This window comes from Stenella coeruleoalba (assembly GCF_951394435.1).
Source record: "Stenella coeruleoalba genome assembly, chromosome: 2".
In the NCBI taxonomy this organism is placed as follows: domain Eukaryota; kingdom Metazoa; phylum Chordata; class Mammalia; order Artiodactyla; family Delphinidae; genus Stenella; species Stenella coeruleoalba.
In genome coordinates this window covers 151,130,956-151,150,362 of record NC_137147.1, presented here as the reverse complement: position 1 = coordinate 151,150,362, position 19,407 = coordinate 151,130,956, and the positions used below count along the sequence as shown (strand labels likewise).

The following is a 19,407-nucleotide window of genomic DNA, read 5'->3' as shown; positions in this document are numbered from 1 at the left end:
AGACTCTACCCTGGGAAGAGAACTATGTTATTGTAAAAACAACTACAACAGCTAACATTTGTTGAGGACTTACAATGCAATTTACAATGCAATGTTAACCCTTATGTGTATTATGTCATTAAATCTTCCTAACATTCTAAATAACTATTATTATTATTATCCCTATTTAAAAGATTAGGCAAAAAACGAGGATTTAATTTGTTAATAAGCTGTGGAGCTTGTAAGTTAAACCTAGGCAGCAGACATGAAGCTTAGTCAACTGATGTTTTTCTTTTAACTATCAGTGCCACGTGCCTCCCATAACAAAGCACTGTAGATGACGCACCACGGGAATGACTGACACCATTTGGGGTCACAAGAGGATTCCCAGAAGAGTTAAGACTTAAAAGTTGAGCAAGATTTTTTCCAGAGAGAAGAGATAGGTCTCCAATTTTGTCCAGAGAGCATTAAAAATATTTTAAAATGGAAGATTACCTTTCATCCTAGAAGAAGAATTTAAGGAAAGATAAACAGATGATTAACTGTAAATTTTGTATAGTTCTTACAGTTTCATCAACCTGCAAACATTCTGTTTTTAACTAGAGGTAGTTGCAAATTGGCAAATGAAAATCTTTTTATTGTCTTTATATAGCAGTACGTTTTTAGTAATGGGATTTTTAGAAGTGGATGCTCCATTTTTTGAGGTATTGGTTTTTTAAGTATTTTTTAAAAAATTTTAAGTATTACGGTTCTAAAATGTGATTTGAATATCAATCATATTTGGCATTGTTGGATATTGCAGAGAAGGGAATTTTCAAAAATTTTTACTCTCTTGATAAATTAGGAATAAATAGTTCAGTGTTCCCTAAAGTCTGTGTTTAAGTTTCAGCATGTTTTGTCTTGATAAAAGATTAAACACAACATAATAACTTAAAAGATATTTAACAGTGAAGGAAGTGAAATACAGTACTTTTTAAATGTTCCCTTTGTTATGTTATAATTTGTACTCACAGTCAATTTTATGGCCTACATAGTAGATGGTTTCCAAAATCATTTCTTTAAGAAGTCTACTGACTTCAGTTAAATGAACTTATTTTGTAATTATTTGAAAAGACAGAAAGAACACAATCAGATACTGTTCAGAGCAACTATTTCTACTAAAAGTGAAAATTAACTGTGGTAAAGCACAGGAAGAACTGAAGAGAGGCAAAAAATGTGAGGTTATGTCCCCAAAGATCTTTCCTGTGGTAAACGACAGCAATAATGTTAATGGAATTTTTACACCAAGCCTAAAAATGGTCTGTTAACAAATAAATGCAAAGTGATCTCAGAGAAACCAATGCTGCTTTATGAAGTCAAAGCTCATCTGGACAGAATGCTTAATGATATTTATGTTGTCGACTATACATTACTTCAGCATGGAAGACTCCTGGCATCTATAATGACATTTAAACTGGTAGTCAATATCAAAGCACCAGATTATCTGAAATGAATTTATAGGCTAAGTCAGTATGGAACTATACACTTGAAATTATTCACAATTAGGAAGATTTTGTTATAAAATATAGTGTATTTTTTACTCCGTCTTATGTGAAATTTACAGACCAACCACATTGTAAGGATTTTCACCTGTAGCATGTTTCCAAAGACTTTCTGAGTGTTATCTAAGGCTTCCTTGTGTGAGAGGGGTGAGGGAAGACAGTCTCTGAAAAGACTTTGGCTTGCTTTAAAACGTGACTTCCATATTTCGTAAACTGAGTGATTCTAATTCTCTTCGAAACAAAATCGCTATTATAGTAAGGTTCACAATGACCCCTCTCTGCTCGAAGTGGTCTCAAAGTGGTCTCCTTTATGCCACAAAATCTTGTTCTGCCTCGACTAAAGGAAAGCTTACAACTTTCTCCAGCTATATCAACTTGGCTCACCAGTGCTAGTTGTTTTCTTTCTTGAGATATGTAGCCACACAACCAAATCCTATTCTACTATAGTGAAAGATAACACCCAGAAATCTGACTTGATTTTACCATGCTTCTATACAAACTGGCTAAGGGACTCTAAAATTACATCATTAACTAGGGACTGTTTCCTCAGACTCCTACTCCCAGCAGAAACTGGGAGTTACAACTTTAGATTTCTCAAAAACCAATCTGAGTTTTGAAGGTGTGATTTTAAATATTTTGGATCTTTACAATTGGTGCTAAATAAAATGCTCATTAATCATGTTCGCTGTGAAATTTAATAGCACAAATTCTTTGACAAAAAAGAAGCTAAAGATTATCTAACATCAGTGTCCTAAATGCTAAACGACAGCACTATCTAAATAATCCCCCCCTTTTCACTCTATTCTACACAGACAAAACAATTAAGAACAGTTTCTGACAATCAGCTTATGAAAACAGTCCTCTTGCAATCAGAAACTCTAACTTCAGAATTTGAAGCCAATTTCTGAAATAAACAGACCAAAAAAGGAGGAACAAATTATTTCAATCAGTCTATTATCAGGGAACACAAGTGTGCTATTAATTTTGCTTCTGTTTATTATGTGATGAATGAAACATTTAAAAATTCTATTTAAAACTGAACTAAACACTGAAAGTGCCAAGGAAAAAAAACTAAGTGAAAATAATTACTACGAAGATGCAAAATCTTGAAGAAAACCACAAACCACAATTTAGAACAAATCAAATAAACATTAAATCACAAGCCTAGTGCTTTTTATCCAACTCCCCCAAAGTAAACCACTTCCAATAAAATCAAACTGTATATATTAAAATCATTAAAGTAAAACAAACTAACAACGTCAAAAAGACTTCCACTGCTCTGCCAATATTTATATTATACTAATAAAGACACAAGAGCCTTTTTTAGCCACTTTAAAAAACAAAACATTCTACATCTCAAGGAATTGAGCTTTGAGCGTTTACAGTAAAATGTTCTAAAATAACTTTCATTACTAAGTACAATTAAATTTAGTTAATCAGAAATTTGGGAGAAAGTTGGACAAGTGATTCAACTTAATCTTTTGGTTTAATCTTTGGTTTAATGTTTTTAGCAGTGGTCACATCTGTTACATTTTTTTAATCCAGTGCTATAATGCCTTACTTTAAAAAGAATTTAAAATGCTTGTTAAATGAATTGAAATATATGAACTCATTCACCTATTTCTTTCTTTCAGAAACAAAGAACTGTATGTATTACTAAGGAGAATGTGTCCCCAAAACATACTTTTTTATTGAAAACTTCATTACCTGAAGTGGAAACAAAAAGGGCAATCAGAAAGGGGATTAGCATGAAAATGAAATTTTGAGACATCAGTTTCCTACTCAAATTGACACTGAATCAGCAAACAAAAGCATTTAAATTTCATTTCCAAGACTACTTAGTAAATCTAGTTCTGGTTAGAGTATCTTTAATGTGCAAAAGCTCAGTAAAAGCAAGTATTCACCATGTAAGACACAGATAGGGTTCCCTTAACCTACTGCCCTCTAGACATATCACACTCTGTTAAACAGGCAGCTACCGCCAGATGCTCTCGCTAAAAATGGTCACAGATGGTCAGTTGTCCAGTTAATAGAACATACTGCTCTCCCAACAGCCAAAAGTAAGACGGAAAGGAGTGAGAGCTGTTAACACTTGCCTGCTTAGTGGGTTAAACCCATTAGCTTGCTGTAAGCTTGGCTAGGCCCCAAGAGTGACTTTGTAGAAAAGGAAGATGAGACCTTAGGGCTCTCAAGATTAGAAGGCATCTTAAAGGTGATCTAGTCAACAGCTGCACAGTGCTTGAATCCACACAACTGCATCCCTGCCAGTCAGCCGATCCAACCCTGGACACAGCAACTCCAGGGGTATGGAACGGGCCATCTAACAAGAAAGCCCTACAGCTATGAGAGAGTACTCTGCAACCCTGCACTGCAATTACTCCAGCCACCCAGTCTGACTCCAGTCAGGAGACACGCGGCTATTTTAATAGATGGGGTATATTGAGTATAACAAAATCATTTCCTACTTTTATGCACTATAAAATGATTTTAAATCCTTTGCAAATGGCACATGCAAAGGATTTTATGACATAAAAACACAGGCAGTAAATATTTATTTTCAAAACATAGGAAGAAATAAAGGTATATAGGATGGAAAGCCATTATTCAGAGATTACAAAAAATTTCAACAAAAATCAATGGATCGTCTTCATATATATGCCATCTGTAGAAAAATTTTAAAGAATTGTTTTTAATTGGCTAAGTTTTAATAAAATGTTTCTCTAAACTTTTCACAAGCACAGCAGTCTTTTGTTTTTTTCTAATAAATTATTCATCTGTTTAGAATAAGCTACCTATATGTTCAATAAGACTTGTCTAACAATCTACTGTTTTATCTTCAATGTACGTACACTTCCTTATCAGTGAAGAAATTGGAGGTACTAAGTTTGATTTTTCATTAAAAATTGTCTCAAATCCTGTTTCTTAACTTGATACTGACTAAAATTTTCTTGACTAAATGACATGCATGTGGAAAGGGAGGGCACCCTGAGAAGGCATGGCTAGAAATAAATGCTGCTGAATGGCTGACAGTAGGTTGGGCTAACGTCATCTGAGTATCAATGGCTTAAGGAAGGTCACCCTGGAACATATGTAACTTCTCCTCGTCCTTTATAAAGCTGTGTGACAGGGATCAACTGTGAAACTTATTTAACCTAATGCAGATTCAATTAAAATCCAACACAAGATTACGAGCAAAACGGCACCTGAAAAATTACGGCAAAGAACTGGAAGATGGGGTTCTGCGTCCCTGGATCTGAAAACAGATTCCCACCACTGCTTCTTACTGCACAGGGATTTGGGTCTAATGCTGTTCTCACAGCTTGTGCTGTGAGGCCAGGGGAAAATAATGAAGCAGTCCCCTGTGGGACCCCTGTGCCTCTTCCCTTCCTGCACTCCAAAGGGCAGTCTGTTACAGGGAAAGCCAGAGTGCTTGTAAATTTCCATTATGTGCAGAAGGTGTGATAACAGTCCAGCAGGAATTTAGTTGATGCTGCTTTGTGCTTACGGGTAAAAATCTACTCACAAGCAACAAACAGCTAAGTGTGCATTCTACACCTTGAGTACGTTTATACTCACACATTTACTGTAGTTATAAGTGTCTTTACTTTCTACTAAACATGTTTTCATCATGAAATCCTCTCACTGTGCAAAGAGAGGATGAATAGGGAATAAAAGTGTCTTTCAGAACTCTGGTGACTCCAAACACAAAATTAAGTGCTTTTTCTTTAGTGTTCCTGGGTTAGAACTACATAAAGTAAATATTTACAGTTACATGGGTCATATGTAAGAGCATTATTTTGTACATAATTTACATATCTTTCACACATGCAAAATAATACACCTACCTGGCACTCTCAGGCAATTTCTAAGTTAAACTTAAATTATTGTGCATTATCTGATCATTTGGTGATATTCCTAATTTTACATTTCTATTCTACATCCACCACACAGTCACAAGAATTGATCAGGATCTCACGCCACCAGAAGTAAACTTTAGAAAGAAAATCGATGCCCAAAGGTGGGGAGAAGATAGAAAGATAACCTGGTTATCTGACATTGTACCGATTCACTCACAGTGGTGAGTCAAGGACCATTCACTGACTTAAGCAGTAGAATATGCACAATGATGTAGCAGGGTCAATTCTTTTCTTTTTACCATTAAGTCATTACTTCTGCCTTATATCCTATAACTTTTTTCCCAATTGGTCAGGGAGGAAGGAAAAAAGGAAAAACAGTACAGGTTCACTCACCTAAACCACTGAGAGTATAGAGAAGGTCATTGGTAGCTAAGAAAATGGGTCCATTCTCCTGCTGCCCTTCTTCTTTGTAGTACAGCTTGTAGCCCTGAATGGTTGCTGTGTTCTCAGCATCTTGTTGCCACTTTACAGAAATGGTGGTACAATTCAGAGGCTCCAAATGTAACTCTGGAGACTTAGGGGCTAGAAAAATTCACCAGATGAATAAGAAACTCGTAATGCACATGAAAACACAGAATAGTATATAGCTCTCTCTGTTTTAAACCAACAGTTGCATAAAAATTCAATTCCAACAATTATACTTTAATATTAAAAATTCCACAATGATACTAAATTTTGAGACAGAATTAAAAATATAAAATACTACCTAAAAAACTAAGGTATATAAATAAGAACAAAATTACATGTGTATTTTAAGTTTTTTCAAAGAAGCAGTATGTGTTTCCTAATTTTGACCATCCAATATTCCCCTGTGATAGAACAGGCATTATTATTAATCAATTAACAAGAAAAAGCCCAGTCATGTTACATTCCACATTAGTAAAAGAGGAGGCGGGTCTGGAACTTCCTAGTATTACGGTTTTTCTATTAAAATGATAATTTAAAAAAATATATATGGCAATGATATTAATTAGGTCTCTATTAATATATAACTTCTGGTAATTCAATTTGATTTGGACCCATCTGTCTTTGAAGGATCTGCTAAGTAAACATAGAGTAACCAAAAGTTTTACACACTAATGAGCTCCATGCAAAAAACTACTCAATAGAAACTTTAAAATTTTTTTCAATTAAGCCCATGATCGATGGAATACTTCAATTCATAAGACAAAATTTTAAAATGTAAACATAAGTTAGATAAGAAAAAAAAGAAAAATACTGTGTTATTCTTCCTCAGTAGTCAACATTTACCTTTCACGCTTGTAGCTTTGGGTGTCCTGTGTGAGGTCCATACTGAAGACTCTCCCAGCCCTACTCTGGTGGCAGCAGTAATCCTCACCAGGTAGACACTATCAGGTTTCAGGCCCTCTAATAGGTGCTCATGAGTGGTCCCTGGGAGCTCCAGAACTTGGATGGAGTTGTCAGTACTCAGGCGGAAGGACAGGCGGTAGAGGACCACCTGGCCCCGCCGATACTTGGCTGGGATTGGCAGCCATGAGACGAGAATATCGGTGGGACTTCGACTTGTCAAACTAATTTCAGGAGGTCTCAGGGGAACTAGTCATACAAGAAAACAGGTTGCTTATAAATATTTAGCATCAAAATTGTCAACTAGCACACCAGTATTTACTGAAGTATCTTAACAGCAACACATCACATAATAAAGGAGAGAGAGATACTTTCAGCCCTAGCTGAGGTTTCCAGTCAAGCAGAGTACAAACCAGAAAGAGGAAGGAAAAAATAATGAGGGAGGATCCGATATAGAGAACCAAAGAAAGCAAGGCTTTCACTGCTGTTGTTGTGACTGTTCTGATGTTCTTTGGGATTAATAGGAGCTTACTTAATATGAGAATACTTCTCAGTAACCCTAACCAAAATGTCTTAAAACAAGGAAGAGAGAATTACAGAAGAATGGAGAAGCTTAGGACACCAGGGTTATAACCTGACAAATAATTTTAAGTGTTTAGTAAGAGTTGTATCTTAAAAATTAGTGTGAATTTTGTATTCCTAATTATAATATATGGCGCTTAATATGAAAACAATGTTTTTTCCCTGTAAATAATTCGAATACGACAGGCAGTCCAGGAAAATGAGCCAGGTAAACTGGGAGGCAGTCTAATATTAAGAGCTAAGATGGGTTCTGGAGTTAGTCTCTGTGTAACTGAATCCCTGTTATATCAATTACTACTGTCTGTGTGTGATCTTGGCCAAATTAATTTCTCTGTGTCTAGGTTTCTTCATATACAAAATGGGGATGAAAAGAATAGCTTCTTCTACAGGCTTTCCTACCTCAAGTAATGGCAATTATTTGTCCAACTGCTCAAGACAAAAACCTTGGTGTCACCCTTGACTCCTCCATACACTCTCCACGTTCAATCCTATGACTCTACTACTCACACGGCCACCCCCTTGGTCCCTGCACCATCACCCTTGGCCTGTTTTGTTGCAACAGCCCCCTGACAGATTTCCCTGCCTCTGCCCTCTTCTTCACCACCTAGTCTCCAATACATTTGCTGTTAAATTGCAAGTCAGATCTTGTCTCTCTTCTGCTCAAAATAGCTCCCATTTCACTCACAGTAAAAGCCAGAGTCCTCATTATGGATTCATACACAGCCCTACCTACTTATATGGCTGGTTCCTCATTCATTCTGTGCCTCATCTCCTACTGCTTTCTGCTTGTTCCCTCCAGTCCAGCCGTGCTTGTGCTTCAGGCCCTTAGCAATTTCCATGTCCTTTCCTAGAATTCACGTCCCCCAGTCATTTGCCTAGCCAGCTCCCTCATTTTCATTTCCTTCAGGTCTTCAAATGTCACCTATTACATGAGGTATCTCTGTCTAAAGCCTTACCCCTTTCTCTGCTTTTTTCCCCTTCTCCTCAACACTTATTACTATCTAACAGAGCCTATCATTGATTGTTTATCTTATTTATTGTTCCTCTGTCCCTTCTCCCACAACAGAGAGTAAGCTCCACAAGGTATGGGACAATTTTTTGTCTCTTTCATTCACTACTAAATACTGAATAACACACAGCACGTACTCAATAAATATTTGTTGAATGAATGAAATAATAGGTAGGAAAGGGAAAACCAATCAAGCATTTCTGAGTCCTTTATGTGTATGAACTCATGAATTCTCACAAAGACCCAATGAAGAAAGTGCCATTATCATTTCTACTTTATAGCTGAGGACACTGAGGTACAAAGAAGTCAAATCACTTACCCAAGGTCACACAGCTTGTAAGTGAAGAAGTAGATCTAGAGCCTATATTCTTATCCCCAACACCCTACTATCTCTTATATAACAATGGTTCTTCTATCATAGGGTTATGTGGGGATTAAAGGATATAAATGGAGGGAACGTTTTTAGAACACGCAGTGTTAGACACTCCAAAAGTGTTAGTTGTATCTGACGGGCACACTAGGAGACCCACACATCTCAGTCTGAGAAGTACAGGCTGAGGAAATGGGGGAATACTGATGCAGAAAATTGAAAAGCAGTGTCAGAAGTCCGTATGTTATCCAGAAAACAAAATGAAAATTAAACAAAAAAGTTGCAGAATTAAGGAAAGGTTTAAAAGGAGAAAAACTTTGAGATCACAGCTTAATTGGAATTGGCAAGCTTTAACCAGTAGCTTGCTATGCTAAGACACATTTTCTTGAAGGGTATGGGGGAATACACCTCATATACCAAACAAACCCAAAACAACTACAACAAACACCAGCCTGTGTTTCACCTTAGATATGCATGTCAGAAGTTGTTAAATGTAATTAGGTAACCAGAGAGGTCATGGTTCACTCTAAAATGGAACAGACTCTTAAACGAAAACTGAAATGTGGAATTCATCATCCAGATCAATGACAATTTTTTCATTTAGTAAAAGTCTGAATTTATAAACATTTACACAAGTAGTAGTATAGAGATATAATAGCTCTGGGACCAAATGGACAAAGAAAAAGATGTGAGAATCATTTATATAAAAATGTTTTGAAAACTAAAGGTGGACCATTTCCTGAGGATGCGAAAACATGTGTAAAGGAAGAATAGTATAATTAAGTATATGTTAAACAATCCCCCTTTCACACTGCAGAGTACAAAAATGGGCCATGGAGAGGCCCTGAAGAGAGAGATGAAGAGTCAGAGGAGGAGAAACAGTTCTCCAGGACCATTTTAATGGATAGAATTTCCCACCGTTATAAGAGTATATGGAGGCCTGCCCTCAAAAGGACAGCAACTCAATTTCCAACCCCAGGTAACAAACTGAACAGGCAATACTTTCCTGCTTATGCAGAATAAGCACAATGTATCTAAAAATAAACTAACTGCTATCTGATTTTATAAGAATTTTTTTAACTGACAAGTACTAAACTTCTTAAACTCCCAGTTTCAGAAGTCCAATGCCTCTGACCTCCAGTCATTACATACACTCAATATGTAACTGTCATTATATTTTTTCCCGCCTAGAGAATCTCACATTTTGTTCTCCTCAGTAAAGAAAAGAAAACAAACCAAAAACCCTGCAACACACTTACAATTTAAACCAGGAACTTATAGAAACAGAAGGACAATTTTGTTATTAAAATTTGTATTACGAATTATAAATGAAAGTGCTCTTCATCATGTTACTGTCAAAAACTGAGAGTAAGATTTGAAATGGTAAATTAGCCTGCTGGTTATCACATTTGTTTCTGTTTTTGTTTTTAAACCAAAACCAGGATATTTTCTCTGAGTTAGAACACATATTCATTGAAAATGATAAAGCATATTACTGTTCATGCTGAGATGACCTAGAGTCACGTTTTCTTACCATCCTCTAAAGTGTTCTGTGTCACGTGGTCGGACATCTGGCTGGCTCCCATTGGCATATAAGCCACAATGTAGAAAGTATAATTGCTGGCAGGTTCCAAGTCATCAATAAGATAATGAGTTGTGTCATTTCCGATGACTACTTGATACTCTTCATTGTTTAAACCTAGGTTAAGGAATCAGTGTCTAAAAATTATGAATATTCAAAATAAAATTAACAAAACCATTACCATTTTCTTCCACTATGAAACACTGGTCCTTGGATACCCTTTAAAACATGTGAATAGGAAGGTTTTTATTTTCTAAAAGTAACCATGTCTTGTTACAAATTACTAGTTTGAATTTTTCCTGAATAAATCAAACTGAAAACAATTAATCTTCTCTAAACATCATTTAACATCTAGTCAAAACCCAGAGTAGAGACAATGTACAGCAGTAACACAACAGAGTTTAACGCTACAGAACACTGTAGCTCATTAACAGTGTAAATTTTACTTGCTTAAACTCATGGTTTCCTTTTTCTTTTAAACATAAATGGAGAGACAGTAGGGAATGTAATGGCTCTACTCTTTATAAAAACAAACCAAACCAAAAGTTGTCCTGCAAAAGATCTCATTTTGCCCCTAGAGATTCTATTAAATTTGACTGACACAAGTTGTTCTTTTTACTTATATTGAAAGCAAAAGAACTGGGAGGCACAGAATGTGCTTCAAAATGTTTTGTTCCACAATGAGGGGTTTTTTTCCCCCCCTAGAGAGGAAAAAAATTCTCAGCAATTCTTAATAAAATATGCATAGCAAGGTATAGAAGAGGATTTGTCTTTGTGGGATTTAATTCCTACAGAGTAAACTTGTAAAGTGGAACAAGAGCACTGGCAGCTACTGTGCTTTGCGAACAATTCACAGTAAATGCACGTCAACTTAATCAAAACTCTCTAAGGATGGAGCCCCTTCTCTCCACACTGGATTTATAAACAAAACAGAAGGCAAATTCCACTATTAAGTTTTCCCACATTTCTGAATTAACTTGATAGCATTTTAATTAGACAAGATTACAGGCATTTCACAACAGACTAGCTAATGGTTCGTTAATTAGGAACTGCATAGTACGATTTCTGACCTACCAAACAAGGTCCTTGAGTTCGAATTAAAAAGCCTTGTTCTGCCTTTGAATAGACCACTGAGCCGCATGTGGAGGGCTCTAATGAAACAACCATAATAGCGAACAAGAGTGGTCTCCACCAAAACCAGCATTCCTTTTACCTTCTTAAATCATTAAAAAGGGAATTAACATACTCCAACATGCTCAGTTAACAGACTTTCATTCTTCTTGCTACCATGACCCCTGATTTAAATTCAAAATACTCCTTTTCAAAATACTACTTCAAAGTACAAAAAACAAACAACAACAAACCACCTGTTTGTACAGACAATTTTATTATATCACCATTCTCTGGGTATCTGAATTTGTTTGGAATGTCTATCACATAAAAAGTAGGCTGTTTTGTATATAACCAAAATCTGTAAACCTCTGCCATTGTTTCCATGAGAAATCAATAGTGAAATCTCTAGGATTTATAACTAGTTTTTCCTCTAAATTTTTGCCAAAAGAAAATGTTAGGATAAAAAAGATTCCAGAAATGGAACTGAATAAAAATTTTAAGAAAAATTTGATATCTACTTTTACATAATAAATGAGATATCAATAAAGAGTATCCTGCTCAGTTTTTAGAGAGTTCTATGAGATTTCAGAAAAATAATCAAAATAGATAAAATCATATTACGGGGAATCTGAAAATGTTTACTTTCCCCTTTAAAAATAACATGCTACAGTGACTACAGTTCACCTTATTATTTTATTAAGCAGTTACACCATTGTTCCTATGTAACTGCATACTTAAATTGATATATTTAAGTCTTAGGGAAGGAATTTACATCTCGGCTGAAACGAAATTCCTAAGTACACCACTCTGTAACTTTTAGCATGCAGAGTTGGTACTTATTTCTAAACAGAAAATCTTAAACTATACTTATATACATAAAGTACACAACAATACAAAATTTAACAAAAAAATTTATACACAGGTGATATAGTAATTACTTTATTAAAAGAGGTAAATGCCATAGAACTTCAAAAGTATTTTGTGGATTATGTGAGACATCATTTATATTGAAAACAAATCCCTGACAGTAAATAGCACATAAAAATAAACAGTACTCAAATTGCTTACCTTCTGCTTTCATGTAGTGCACAGAATAAGCGATGACTTTGTCTGAATTATAAAGCGGCCTCTCCCAAGCTAAAAGGATGGCTGAACTTGACATGGTTTCAGCATGCACGTTATAGGGAGCACTGGGTCTGTCTTCTGACATTACTACAGTCAGTCTGGCTCTAGATAAAATAGATCCTTGGCTGTTCTCAGCCATGCACTGATAAATAGCATCATCTTCAGGAATAATCTGGTTAATTACCAATTTACTGAGGAAAGAAAAAAATTATTTCAATGAAAATTCTAAGGATGACATAAAGTTAAGCTATTACTAAGTGCACTCTTAATTTTAAAAAACAAGTTATTAAGAACAAAAAACTGTGTGACCAGCCCTATGAAAAAAATCTATATGAATTGCTTAAGATTACTCTTATTTTCTGAGTCTATATAAATAAGTACTTGTGATATCCAAATCCTGTTTGCTTTAGGTGACAGCTTAATCTCTTTTTTAAAATTTGGCTTTTATTAAGAAAGTATATTAATCTGTAGTAGCATCTAAATTTCTGTAACATTGCAATGCTACATAAAATTCAGGTCAACAAAAATGTTCAAAAGTTTTGTTCAACATACAAGAGTGATACAAGAAGATTCATATTTATACTAATAAAAATGAGTTCTTAAAATCATTAAGTTTGAACTGTGGAGGAACTCTTAGAGACTTAATTATTTCCTTCTAAATTCCTCACTTTATGGAACAAGGAACTGAGACTCCAAAGGGTTAACATGCTTGCTAATAACTTAGCTGGTGGCTTACCAGGACCAGAACCCAGGTCTGGGGAACTGTTTCAACATTCATTTCATTATAATCTACCACTTCCGCGATCCATGTATAAAATACAAAAGGATTTTTGACATGCTGATATTACAATCTTAAGTTTATTTCTTATTGATTTTACTTCAGTTTAAAATACCAGGATAATTTAGGTATTTGATATTATAACTATAACCGTTTCACATAAGAATTACTAAAGCCATTATATCTTATCTAAAATAGTAGCAAAGTGACTTAGCCCACCTGTTGTACATTTTAATTCTACCATTTGAATGTATCTTCCTTCCGTTTTTCAACCATGACATTTTGGGTGAGGGGATTCCTTCTGCCTGACATACAAATCGAGCAGTACCAGCTCGAGGCCTCGTTAAACTTTCTGGCCATTCGACAAATGAAGGAGGAGCTATTTTTAAAGAAAAAAGAAAATATTTTTGTGGTCCAAACAGGAATGATATAGAGTCAAGGAAGAGTACAGCAAGTGACGCAAGTCCCACCCCTGAAAATATTTGACATTCTGAGCTTCCTGTCTACACTCTACATTTATCTATCTCTCCAGATGTCTTTTCTCTGCATTGCTCAGTTAATGTCCACTTTCCCCAGGCTTTCCCCATTGACACCATCTATACAAACACACTAAAAATATGTGTGCCATAATCCTAACTTAACCAAGCCCAATATACAGCCACTTGTGAATGCATGGAGACAATAGATTAAAATCTTAGACTGGTCAATGGGTATATGAATTTGTAGGTGGGTGAGAAGGAAATTAAAAAGGAAGCTTAAATTAACTAAGAAGGACCATAATGCTATAAAAGCAAACAGGATGGCAACTTCAGAGTGATTCTAGTTATATTTTAACGTAGGGCTTTAATTTCCTCCTAAAATTCATCACTGGTTTACAATTTTATATCAACACTACAAAATTCAAGAAAAGTGGAAGTAAGCTACGAGATAAAACAGCAAATGTTAAGATGTAAGATTCTCCTGATTGCAGAAGGAAAGAAAACATACCTAATACAGTTAAAGTTGCCATGGCAACCGTAAAGTTGCGTGTGCCCGGGGTAGTGGCCCGACAAACATATACTCCAGCGTGTTGCAGCCTGATGTCAGATATCATGAGATTACCATTTCCAAGTACCCGAGTATTGAAGACATCAATGGACTTGTGATCTATTTCAAAGAGAACAGTTCAGTTAAAACAATGTAACATGTGATCTAAAATTTGTCAAAAGATCACTATTCAAACAATCACTATTATAAAAAGTCTAAAATTTTCTATGCTAAAACTTTTCCTCTACACACTGAAATACCAGAAAGTTAAAAGCCACATAATTGCCAAACATGTGTGCTGTATATAAAATAAACATGTTATCAGTTTCACCCGTATGAACAAAGTTGAAGGAAAAGACTTTTTTTTTTTTCCTAAGACTTACCAAGACGGCTCCAAGAAATGATTGGTTTGGGATTTCCTGTGGCCGCACATTCTAAAACAACAGTCTGATGAAGAGATGTTGTTATGTTCTGTGGACCTGCTATAATGGTTGGTGTGTGGAAGGATTTAGACTCCTTATCTTTGAGATGGAAAAGGCAGGATATAAGAAAAAATTATAAATAAGATATAATGAATGAAATGAGTTAAAATATCTATTCTGAAGTTTTTCACTTTTTTCTTTTTTGAAAAACAATTTTATTGAGATATAGCTCACCCATTTGAAGTATATAATTCAATGGTTTTTAGTACTTTCAGAGTTATACAACTATTACCATAATCAATTTTAAAACATTTTCATCACCCCAAAAAGAAACTCCATCCCATCAGCAATCACTCCCCAATCTCCTCTCCCCATAGCCTGACAACTACTTTGTGTCTCTGGATTTGCCTAATCCAGACATTTCAGAAAAAAGGAACCATACATTATGTGGTCTTTTGGGACTGGCTTTTCACTTAACATAATGTTCAAGGTTGATCTAAGCTGTAGCATGTACCAGTACTTCATTTCTTTTATTGAATAATAATAATAGATTAATACTTAATTAAATGGATAAGACACATTTTATTTATCCATTCACTGGTTGATGGACACTTAGGTTGTTTCCATATCATCCACTTTTAATTGAGGTTCAAACACTGACTTAATGCTTTCACTAATCTTGTTAGGAATTTATGTGACAGTGGGGAGAACAAAGAAGTGTGAGAGTGCTTTTGTCTTTATGCTTCATACCAAGAAGCTAATAGATACCACCTAAAATTAAAACATGGCATTAAAAATTTAATTTAAGTCTCAATGTTTCTGTGAAAAAATTTTTAGTCTTAAAGGATCTTTAGGAAGTAATATCTCTTGTGAAGAGTAAACACTCACGTGAAGTTCAACAATGTCTTTAGGTCTGGTTTTCTTCCACTACATTCAAGTAAATTTAATTATTTAAAAATAAAAAACTAGCATCTATGTATAATTCCATTTTAATAAAATAAATATTTCTTTCTTCATATCATCTCTCAAGCCAGTTTCCCTTCTAACTATATTTATGAACAGTAAAATATATGAAATTATGTTCACTTAATGTTAACAGTGATAATCTCTGGATATGGAACTAGGGACATTTTTAAAATATATCTTTGTACTTTTTACACTGTTTAATGTAAAAAAAGTTATTTTACTTTTACAGACATTACTCTTTAAAATAAAACATGCATCATTTCTACAAATGCAAATTATAATTTTTCTTAAAACAACAAACAGAAAAACCCAAACTGGAAACAAATGTATTTTTATTGACAATGGACAATTTTAGTGGAAATAGATGATTATTATTCTTTTTTGAGATTTTCTGTATTTTATATTTTAAAAACAAAAATGAAGTATTTACAAAACAAAAATTCAATCTTTCTTAAAGATGTTGACATTGACATATAAAACAAGTTAGTTTGAGAAGAAGGTTGCTTAAATAGATAAAAATGATCATTTTCCAAATAGATTACAATAAAATTTAAATGTAATTGAAGTACTACTTTACGGTATACTATTATAGCCAGAGAAGGCAAATTAATAGCTGGTCCCATTAAAAACTGAAAAATCAACTTATGTGTGGTACCTGGAATCACCGTGAGCAAGGCCTCCATACTTTTACGTCTGTGGGCTACAGTAGCAGCAACACAACGGTAATTTCCAGCATCCTTTTGATCAACATCATAGATCTGCAATACTCCTGTTGGTAATGCAGTTACCCTGTCATGAGAGGAAAGATGATTAAACTCTCTGTAGTAAATTTTATATTTTATCTTAACATATATTCTATGATAAGAATTCATATACTCAACCTTTTAAAAATGCCAGATGCAATAATACTTTAAAGACTTTAAAAAATATTAGCTGGATTCAATTGTTTTCATTTGGGTTACTACAACTCTCTAAAACATAAGTAATTATGCTGTACCTCAGCAGTCCTCAACCTTTTTGGCACCAAGGATGGGTTTTGTGGAAGACAATTTTTTCCCCGGTCCCCCCAGGGATGATTCGAGCACGTTACATTTATTGTGTGCTTTATTTCTATTATTATTACATTGTAATATATAATTAAATAATTATACAACACACCATAATGCAAAATCAGTGGGAGCCCTGAGCTTGTTTTCCTGCAACTAGATGGACCCATCTGGGGATGGTGGGAGACAGTGACACCTGAAGTGTGTTGCTTATGTCCTGTCTACTCTGTAAGATGCAACTTAATTGTCACTTACCACTGATAGGGTTCTGATATGAGTCTGCAGGCAACTGATTTATTATGGTCTCTGTGGAGCCAAACCTCTCTGCTAATGATAATCTGTATTTGCAGCCGCTCCCCAGTGCCAGCATCACCACCTCGGCTCCACCTCATATCATCAGGCAGTAGATTCTCATAAGGAACGTCCAACCTATATCCCTTGCATGTGCAGTTCACAGTAGGGTTTGCGCTCCTACGGGAAGTTAATGCTGCTCAGGAGACGGAGCTCAGGCGGTAATGTGAGCGATGGGGAGCGGCTGTAAATACAGATGAAGCTTTGCTGCTCACCCGCCGCTCACCTCCTGCTGTGCAGCCTGGTTCCTAACAGGCCACGGGCAGGTAACGGTCCATGGCCCAGGGGTTGGGGACCCCCGCTGTATGTGATTTGTGAAATCTATCAGTGTAATTTTACACAGAATCTCACTTGACATTATAGCTTACATATAGCTAACTGGTGGTCTAGAGTTTAGTATGATATTTTTCAAATACCTGATTTTTTGCATTTTAATATCTATGTACTCTCCAAGATATATCTGAATGTAAGTTTTTTTTTTAAAGCTCTTCCTTGAATTACTTTGTCCATCTTAGTTCTCTCTACCATTTCAGCAAGGGATTTTTGCCTCCTAAGGAATATTACTACTCATCAGGATTGGAATCAAACTAGGTGTGTGTATGCGCGCGAGTGTGTGCACGTGTGTGTGTATGTGTGTGTGTATGTAGTGCAGAGGGGGTTGGTAAGCAGAAGGCAGAGATGGAAGTGGGCAACCACCACTGCGTATATGGGAGACCCTTATACCAGCACTATTATCCCCAGCACTAAAAGTGTAATTCAGCTTCCTAAATCCTTGGGCTGCCATCCAGGTACTCAGGTGGTCCCATGATTGGAAAAGATGATTGAGGAAAGGAACAAAGCACTAAGGTAGAGTATCTGAATTCTGATCTGAACCAAAAAAAACAGGAACTATGCCCCATGTACCAGAGACTGATGATCTAATTCCTTGCCTAAGTTTGAAATGTCTTTAAGAAATTGGTTATTGTTACCATAAACGAAAATAAGCTCCACAGTGGTCTTTCCCCATATACAGTTTTATGATGAAGTCCTTGTCATTCCTGTATCATATTCAAAGACAAAAGCTGTATTTACCTGTCCATAGTTACAGGTAGAGTTGTCCGATTTAATTCCCACGTTATGACTGCAGGAGGGTTTGATGAAATCTTGCATGCAAATCTAGCAACTCCACCTTCTTGGACCTCAGTAGAAATTGGCTGAACTTCAAATGCAGAAATAGCTATAAGATAAAGTTCGTCAAATTCAGAATAAGTACCTGCGCTACCATACTATACTTGGAAATAACATTATGCTAGATATTATTTATCAAACTTGAACTCCTGCCCAGACATAAGGCCAACTCAACTTAACAAGCACAAAGAGAAATTAAGGAATAATTTTAGAAATACCACTGGGCAGTTGTCCAGCTAAAGGAGTTTGGTCTTTCCCAAAATGAAATTCTCAACAAACTCAGATCTATTTCAGAAAAAAATTAATATAACTGAAACAAAAATAAGCAATTACCAATGGTATGTAATGATATACTAAGCTGTGTAGTACAAATCTCAAACACTATTGTATTTCAGAGGAGAGGGAGATCAATAAAGACAGATTAGTCAGGTAAAAATCTTTTACAGGGATTGGTTGTGAATTGAGGTTTGAAGAACGCTTTGGGTTTAGATGGAAGGAGAAAAAAAGGACATTCCAGGTTAAAGGAGCAACATGACGGCAAGCACAGAAGTAAGAAATGTGCAGCCTGCGTTCACAAGATTCTACGGTAACAGCCAGGACTAACTATTGTATAATAAATCAGATAAAGGGTTCATGGAAAAGTGGAAGGAGAGTAGAGATAAAACAGATTTGTATCATGGTACAAATTAAGGCCTCACTGAAAAGTTTTGAGCAAAGGAGTGTCATGAAAACAGTAGTGTCTGGGAAAAATTAATCAGGTATTGTTAGATAGGATGGATTGAAGAAAAAGAGCCTTAAATCAAAAGACCAACAGGCTCTTTAAATCAAAATGAAAGAACTGGGTGGTGGCAGTGAGAATGGAGAGATTCTACAGGTATAATGAAAACTGAGACTTGGTTCTTATTAGACAGACATGTCACTCTATGTCTGGAATCAAATGAGGTTGGTATTGTTGGAGCAGAATGAGAGAGGAAAGAGTGAAGACAAATGATGTGTCTGATGAATAAAAAGGTACACAGACTCGAGAGACTATCTTTAGACTTAAATAAGTCTTAAGTGTTGATATTTTCTAGATAATTCTTCTTTAGTATTCTAGACAAGCCTCTAGGAACTGGTCATCATGTT

General features: G+C 35.4%; 1 protein-coding gene across 2 annotated transcripts in view; it reads right to left on the bottom strand.

Moving 5' to 3' along the window:
* PRTG (protogenin) overlaps positions 1-19,407 on the bottom strand; it is a 136,055-nt gene that overhangs the window by 61,403 nt on the left and 55,245 nt on the right. For both annotated transcript variants that reach the window (XR_013827126.1, XM_079913275.1), the window contains exons 3-11: positions 18,187-18,331; positions 16,374-16,507; positions 14,714-14,851; positions 14,292-14,450; positions 13,524-13,683; positions 12,470-12,717; positions 10,241-10,405; positions 6,689-6,994; positions 5,771-5,959 (exon numbers count right to left, since the gene is read on the bottom strand). Coding sequence is in view for 1 of the 2 variants with exons in the window: in XM_079913275.1 (XP_079769401.1) it covers positions 5,771-5,959; positions 6,689-6,994; positions 10,241-10,405; positions 12,470-12,717; positions 13,524-13,683; positions 14,292-14,450; positions 14,714-14,851; positions 16,374-16,507; positions 18,187-18,331 (1,644 nt within the window). In the remaining variant the exon portion in view is untranslated. The remainder of the gene's footprint in view (positions 1-5,770; positions 5,960-6,688; positions 6,995-10,240; positions 10,406-12,469; positions 12,718-13,523; positions 13,684-14,291; positions 14,451-14,713; positions 14,852-16,373; positions 16,508-18,186; positions 18,332-19,407) is intronic.